Below are 8,597 nucleotides of genomic sequence, written 5' to 3' on the forward strand. Positions count from 1 at the left end.
CCACTGGCTCATTTAGGAATTCAGAAAACTCTTCCTGACAAAGAGAGTATAAAGTAAACTCAGAAATCACTGGAACGATAAAGTCCTTAGACCCCCTGATCTACAAGATCAAGATACCTTCTCACTCAACAGAAAAAATCAAACGGGAGATGGACATGAGGTCTATGTTAATTTCACATGATTTTTAATCCATGAAGAATTATGAAAACTACTCACAATATTAGTAGAACATCAATTGGGATAATTAAAGACACAGTCACATATCCAATAGCTCTGAAAAACTCCATTCAATGAATTTCTGTGGTCAGAAAGGAGAAAAACATAACTTGTTTTCTTCCCTGACTACCAGATGTGTAACATCTGAGTCTCTATAATGGCTCCAAAGGATGTCAATTCTCATGCACTTTTAGTTTTTGATCAGATTTCCATTAGCACTTTCCTTATATCTCCTAGTACTGCCATCCAACTGCATGATCTGATCCATTTTACACGGGAAACTTTTTCCCCCATCTTTTATCATGAGAACAATCTTTTGTTGTGTCTCTGAAATTGTCTTTCTTCACATTGCTGCGTGGAGCACCAGGATCAGAGGTGAGAAAGATTTCTGTCTAAATCTCTGGGAGACTCTGCCAATTGTTCCCACTTCATGTGCTGAACTACACTTCCCATTCTGCATGTACCTGGAGTTGATGGGAATTGTAATCTAACAGAGCTGCAGTAAATGCTTATTCAGAAGGCTGTAGTTGATAACAATTATTTATCCTCAGCCTAATTCAGTACTAAGGCAATTTCCTAAATTTCCGTGTCCCCTTAAGGCAGAACCGCACTGGTATTCATACAGTCAGTTTTGCAGTACTGTACTTAGGAATCTTGTTTGGACCCTGGATGTAATTTCACACATCTCAAAAGTAAACTAATGTTTGCTCTTTGTAACTGCATCATCTCAAATGCTAAATTAATAATTCTGGATTTATAAAATTCTTTGTGAGCATTACACTGTAAACCTGTTAAAAATTCAACAGAAACGAAACTGGCCTGTCAGTTTTGGCTGACACTATTATAGGAATCAGTTCTGAACCCTTAACAAGCGTGGCTGCCTTTTAAATGAAGACATTCCCATGACCCAATTTCTATTTAAGGTTTTCATTTCTATTTAAAGATCATAAATATGAGAGGTTAATATTATGAAGGGCTGTACAACGTTTTTCCATCTAGATGTGGCATTTTATGTCCAATTTTAAAAAATACGACTCCAAAACTGGAAGGCCCTATTTGGTTTGTTTGAAAGTTCAGTGATGTTTTATAAGAGGGGAGGGGAGGGAGGCAGTGTACATTCCACCAAGATTCTCACATGAAGGAAAAGAACTAGGTTAAAAATAAGAAAACAGAGAGAGGGTATAAAAGGGATGTTTCCTATCCACATAGGTTAAACCAAACTGAACAACAAGGGCTGCAGCTGACAATGAAACTCTCTCAGGAAACTTAAGTCTCCGGTGACAAATAAGACTCTCAACCAAGACAGGATGCATATGACCCAGCCACTGAGCCAAAGGGATATGGGAGGCAAACAAGCTGTGCTCTATTGTCTTAGCATATGCTTTACAGACATTTATAGAATTTGAGCTCACGATGAAATCACTCAGTTCGTTGTTCCTTCATGCAGCCAAGATGGGGATTCCTCCGCAGGTATTTTGGCAGCTGCTGCTTTTGGGACTGACAGTTCAGCCCAGTGAAGAGGTCGAAGCTTTGTGTTCTGGGACCACTTGCTACACACTGAATTTTGGACGGCTTGGTTGGATGGAAGCTCAGCAAAAGTGCAAGGACAATGGGGGTAACCTGATGACTCTGAAAAGCCAAGAGGAGGCTTTGCTTGTCCCACAACTGCTCACGAAGATGCCCAAAGGGGAAGCTGGCACAGTTTCGGAGGTAAGATTGTGGATTGGGCTCCACCGAAAGAAAGGCAAATGCTACGAGAAACATCGGCCATTGAGGGGCTTCCGCTGGGTGACAGGAGGTGAGGACACCCAGTACTCTAACTGGGGACAGGAGCCCCGGGAAACATGCTTGTTAAATATGTGTGTGACCCTTCAGGGGATTCCCTTCTCATCTCAGGAACTGTCCTGGGTAGACAGCCTCTGTGGCAGTACAACTGCTGGGTTGTCAGGCTTCTTGTGCAAGTTCAGTTTCCAGGGAATGTGCCGTCCACTTATACTGGCAGGGCCAGGCGTGGTCAGCTACAGCACCCCTTTTGGTGTAGCCACTGATTTCCTTGTCACTGTACCCTTTGGCTCCACGGCTGAAGTAGCATGTGAGCCCCAAGGAGAGGAGATACCTAACACCTTCCTTGTGTGTAAGCCGCAGCCAAACAGCAACATCTCTGAATGGAGCAGCCCAGGTCCATTTTGTGCTTCACTCACTTACGGTTGCAGCTACAACAATGGGGGTTGTGAACATGAGTGTCTGAATCAAGGCAAGGGTTTGTTTCAATGTGCATGCCGCTCAGGATACCAACTTGGAAGGGATCATCTTTCCTGTATTCCCGTGGACTACTGCAGCTCCAATCCATGTCAAGGACAGTGTAAACCATATCCTGGGGGCTTCCAATGCCTCTGTGCTTCTGGTTATATTTTGGCTGATGATGACCGGAGCTGCATAGATGTGAATGAGTGTGGTGCACCTCAAAGTCCTTGTGAACAAATATGTGTGAATACCAAGGGGTCCTTCACATGTCGTTGCAACCTAGGCTATATGCCTGCTGAGTCTGACCACCAGGCATGCCAGGACATTGATGAGTGTGCGAGGAACACACCATGTGACCAGATTTGTGTAAATACTCATGGCTCCTTCCATTGCTCTTGCCAGCCAGGATACCAGCTGGAAGGTATTAATAGCTCTTCTTGTCTTGATATTGATGAGTGTCAGGAAGAACTTTGTGAACATATGTGCATCAATCAAGTTGGCAGCTACCTGTGCTCTTGTAGGGATGGCTGGGTTTTGGCACTCAATGGGATCTCTTGTCTCTTGGATCCAATAAGCAGCATCTCTTCACTATCCACTCAGGGAGGAGAATGGATTCCAACAGATACTCATCCTGCTTCAGAGTTACCAGCTCTGCTGACTGATTCTTCACCTCAAGCTGAGACAGGAGTCTTTGCATCCGAGGATTCCACCCTTCAGCCGGCTGTGGTCAGCAGTGCACTGGAGGACAAACCCCATATCAGAGATGAGAGGATAGATAAGAACAGTCATGGCTCCAAGCAATTTTTGTATCTTATCTTGGGCGGTGTGGGTGTTTTATTCCTGGTCTCTTTTGCCCTAGCTTGGGTCATCTACAGGAAAATAAAAGCCAAGGAAGTCAAGAAAAATTCTAAGAATGTCACGGATAATTACTCTTGGGTACCAGACCAAGGAGAGAGTAGGGCAGCAGGAAGCAAGGAGGGCTTGTAGTCAATCATGTGGTTTTGGTGTGGAGAAGGAAGGAAAGGAAAGGTATACATTGAAATGTTTAAAAAGTGTACACTGATAATTTTTTCATGTAATATTTTGCAAGAGAACTGCTACAATTGCACCATCTAAACCACAAGGGTGAAACTAGAAATAAAACCTTTAAGAGTAACTCTGTCAAGATTTGTATCTCTGACAACAGTGACATGTTTGACTTTGCATCCACTTTACATACATGCTGGATGGTCAGTTGATTATTAGATCAGCCTTCCCTTCTTGCTTAGGAAGCAAGTGGTAAATTTTTCTAAGCAGCACATCTATATTTATGCCCAATCAGTTTTTATCTTACTGCTGCAATGCCAACTTCAGATCAATCCTTTTTTTAAAAAAAAAAATATGACCAGAAGGAAAGAAGCATATTTTTTTTAACTAATTCCAATAGAACCACTGTGATAGCAGCACAGTCAAATCATCTTTCAAATTACTTTTGTTAGTTGTGAAATCTTATATCCATTTTCACCCTTCGGTTTAAACTAATTGTGGTCCATAGAAATCAGTGTGCATGGAATCAGAGGATCTGAATTCACAGAACTGAAATTTAACTTGTCTTGAATTGGTTGTACTTGGTTCAGTAAAAAGGTACTGCATGCCCGCTTAGACTTCAGATTCTGCTGTTTTGCTGTTCACCCAAAGCTTTGCTAAATATTATCACATTGTTTGGGGATGACTCAGTCTTACTGAAACAGAAACAGCTGCAGTGACCAACTGGAGCTTCATCTATGCTTTGCTTTCCATATCAGTTCATGGGGAAAAGGAGAAAAATATAGAGGCTGTTTATGATCCAATGTATTTCACGACTGGGTGCTTGAGGAAAACAGTTCTGGGGAATGTAGCAAAAATTTGAAACCATTTCAAAGTTAACTGTATTAAAGTTGAACATTGTTCAATAAAATGTGCTTTATACCTCATTCTGACAACATTTTAGAAAGATCATAATAGCAAAGGTTACAAACTGTCTCCATCTTGTACATCCAGTTCTGAAATTTCTCGTTCAGGGCTTGTTCTTTAAAAATAACTTGGTCAGTCTATATGACCAACCCTGGGAATAACTGCTCCAAAATGTAAGAGGATTTCATTTTCATTTATATTCGATTTGATTTATATATATAGACTGAAAATGCAGTGTTGTGGTAGGGATAAGGTTTTGTTCCCTCCATTTAAAGAAGCTTCACTTTCAGCTTATGTTTCTTTTTTTCTTGGGACTTATGTTCTCTAAAATAATAAAAGCTGGCTGGCTGATTTGAGGCCAGTCAATCTCTCTCAGCCCACAAGAGCAGGCTTGGATGACAAGCTATAAATGTGAAATATATATTCTTCCTAGCATTTTCCCATAAGTGTAGTGTCCATAAAGAAGGTTGGTTTAATACCTTGTCCAAATCACATTTTCTGCAGGTTTTTTAAGGTTGTATTTAGGGTGATAGTGATCTTGAATTCCATAAATCAGCCTTAGAATATAAATTCACAAATATTGGATGAGATGAGGAAAATAAATTGTGAATATTTCCATAACTCCCTCCCCCTGCAAAAAGTATTTACAGAAGCATTTGATATTAGAATAATTTTTAGGAGTGATCAGATTTAGGAGCAATTCTAATACCTGATTTGCAGCTGTTGGCCAAGATTTCCCTCTAAAAATCTCCTCCATTTCTTGTATTGAAATATTTCTATAACTAATTGAGTAACTAAGATACACATTAATTTAAGCAAACAATCTGTAGTTTTTGCTATTAAATCTACATCACTCTCCACTTTGTTAACATTATTCAAGAATGGATTTGAAATAAAAATAGCTCTATTAGCAATGCCACTGGGTTCTATTAATTTCATTAAGACTAAATAAAATGGCTTAGTCTGGACTAAACCATGCATGTAAGATATTGAGTCCTACATTACTACAAATTAACTTGACATAATGAGTTTGCAGAGGAAAACTTTGTTCCTGAAGTTATCATCTCTGCTGAATCTATTGTTAAAACAAGAACACCATAGGAAAATTCAGAAGTCTGACTGCCTAGATATTTTAAATGGATTTTCTTATCTTCTTTTTGTACAGTTGCTGAAGAGAGAGGAAGATGAAAGGGTAATACTTGGAAGTGCATAAAACAACTAATAACAAATCCAGATGCCCTGATATACGCAATTACAATACAAATGAAGGACACATATCTATGCTTAACCTAGACTTTTTTGGAACATACTGATTTATAATGATATTTTCATAACAAAAGAATAAAATCCACCACTCATTGGCCAATCGTGAAATATTCTTTTTCCATTGTGGAAAAACTGAATATATAGATCTCCTCTAGATTGTACAAGATAACACTAAAATATTAATATCCTATGTAGAAATTTAGAGACACTGAGATCTGAGTCATGTAGTCCTTTCCTTTTAAAAAGAGGGATTATTTGTATGCAGTCTTGGAAAGCATATGAACTGTAATACTGCAGTCAGTGTTCTATTATAAAATATGTAATGTAGATGTCCCTCCAGATTAATTTCCATTAAAAAAATGTAGGCTAAAGCAAGCTGCACCTATTTAGATATTGCTGGACTTCAACTCCCATAAGCACCTAGCTATCATGGCCTCAATGGTCAGAAATGGCATGGTTTCAAGGCCAACAAAATGTGGAACACCACAAACTGTCCACCTAGCTATAGACCTATAGGAAACATGAGAACCCCAGGAAAGGAATAGCAGCAACTAGCCAACTTATGCTGACCTCATAACCTAAGCAGGATCAACTCTGATAACCTTTTGGATGAATGGGGTGTGGGTGTGAAGGGACTCATATTCATAAAACAAATGCTGAAGAAATTAAAACAGCCAAATACCCAGCAGAAAGCAATGGCAACCCACTTAGGGCATGAATGCAGTCATCAGGACTAAAAAAATGAGTGCCGCATATACCATCCCTATCTTGCCTTATATATCGCTTGTGTCTATCAGTTTGTCTGTCTGTCTGCCTGCCTAGTTTTATCTGGTGTGGGAAATTCCATAGAAAATGAAATCTTAAAATGGTGTGATTAAATTTTTCTTTCTTTCTTTTCCTCTCCTTTTACTTGTGGCTACTACAACATGATTTCAGAATAAAAACATTAAAATACCCTTTCTTTGAAGACTCTGTAACTCTCGTGCTTATTTCTCTTACCCACCCAGCTTTGAGCTAGAGCCAAAGATTCCTGGGAAGAGCTAAGTTCAGAAGGATCCACACCCTTCTCTTTAGTAAATGGTCCTATTCCGGTACACGAAAACTAAAAAGAGAGAAAACCTCAAAGATTCTCTGCTTGTTTCTTTGTTTGCTTTCTTTTTTTAAAAAAAATATCTCACCTTTATTACTTCAGAAACACAGGTAGTTCTCGACTTACACACCACTTGCTTTCTGACCATTTGAAATTACAATGGCACTGAAAAAAATGACTTATGGCCATTTTTCACACTTACAACCATCCCCATAGTTATGTGATAAAAATTTGGATGCTTGCAACTGACTCATATTTATGACCGTTGCAGTGTCCCGGGGTCACGTGATCCCATTTCATGACCTTCTGACAAGCAAGTCAATGAGGAAGCCAGATTCACTTAACAACAGTATTACTAACTTAACAATTGCAGTGATTCTAACTGTACTCTGGACTCGTTGCTCCTGTGAGTGCCCCCTGGTGGATCCGGAGGAAATTACAAGGATACTGTGCTTGCCTGAGGATTTTGAATACTTTTTTTTTCAAATGGCAAAAGGTTAGAGACCAACTGCTGGAGAGATGGAGAGAATTCTGGAAAAGTTATCCAATATGGACAAGAAATTGGATGATTTGCAAAGAGGCCAAACGGAAATAAGAGCAGAAATTGTGACTATCCAAAAGGATTTAAAGGATACTCAACAAGTCTCAGCAGAAAACAAGCAGAAAGTGGAAGGTCTGGAGGGTGATATGCGGGCAGTGCAGAAAAGAGAGGAGACGACAGGCAATGCTGTGCTTGGACTACAGATGGATAAAATGTCTTATTTCCTTAGGTTTCAAAATTTGGAAGAAGTGGACCAAGAAGAATTGAGAGATGTTGTGACTAAATTGTTGGGAGAATTTCTTGGGAGAAGTGTTGATTTCATGAATTGGGATGTGGATCGAGTTTATAGAGTTAATTCAATATGCACGCACGCATGCAGTTCCCAGAGAGGTTCATGTCAAATTTGTGAGAAGAGGCGAGAGATGAAATTCTTAGAAAACATAGGAGTGGGGCACTGATTTACAGGGGCAGGAGATAGCCATTCTGAGGCAGATTCCCAGACAGGTACGTGAAAAAGAAAGAAATATTATTTTTGTCAAGCAAATTGTACCAGAAGGAGTGGGCTTCAGATGGCTGATGCCAGAGGATTGATGATTTTCCGGGAGGGCATTACGAAAAAAATCAGTACAATTGTGGAGGCTACGGCCTATGTGGAGGAACACAAAGCCTTCCTGGAATCAGATGACCCAGGAATTGAAGAAGGGGAGGTTATAGATCATGGGGCTGAAGCGGCTGCCGCTGTTGCGGCCCTGGAGTTGGGTCAGGCTGAACCCAGAGTTCTGAGATCCAAAACTAGGAAGTGATAAAGATATTTGGGATTGTGTTGGTTTTCCTTATTCTCTTTTGTACGATATTCTGTTTATTCTTGACTCTTCTTTATTACGTATTTAAAATTTGCAAACTTAGCTACTTCGTGTCACCTGCTTGCCTTATGGCTGTTGTATGTGTTAAAAAATTTGAGTAAAATTCTTATTTTAGATAAGAAAAATGAAAATTTACCATACCTGATATGTATTTGTATAAACCTTTTTTGACTAATAAAAACTTTTTGAATAAAAAAAAAAAAAAAAAAAAAAAAAAAAAAACAATTGCAGTGATTCACTTAACAACTGTAGCATGAAAGGTCATAAAATGCGGCAAAACTAATTTAACAACTGTCTCGCTTAGTTTCAACAGAAACGTTGAGCTCAATTGTGGTCATAAGTTAAGGGCTACCTGTAACTCAAGGTGAGAAACAAATAATACTTCTTCCTCCCCCTATTTCCCCCACAACAAATGGATACAAGCATAAATAAAATGATGGTTGAA

At 39.4% G+C, this 8,597-nt stretch overlaps 1 protein-coding gene across 1 annotated transcript; it reads left to right on the plus strand.

Moving 5' to 3' along the window:
- Nucleotides 1-1,457: 1,457 nt before the first annotated feature.
- Nucleotides 1,458-7,120, plus strand: CD93 (CD93 molecule). The gene is made up of 2 exons (XM_058177715.1): nt 1,458-3,489; nt 5,558-7,120. Exon 1 carries the CDS (start codon nt 1,630-1,632, stop codon nt 3,445-3,447), a length of 1,818 nt encoding a protein of 605 aa, XP_058033698.1. The 5' UTR covers nt 1,458-1,629; the 3' UTR covers nt 3,448-3,489; nt 5,558-7,120.
- Nucleotides 7,121-8,597: the final 1,477 nt, after the last annotated feature.

This window comes from Ahaetulla prasina, chromosome 3, assembly GCF_028640845.1.
Source record: "Ahaetulla prasina isolate Xishuangbanna chromosome 3, ASM2864084v1, whole genome shotgun sequence".
Taxonomy (NCBI): domain Eukaryota; kingdom Metazoa; phylum Chordata; class Lepidosauria; order Squamata; family Colubridae; genus Ahaetulla; species Ahaetulla prasina.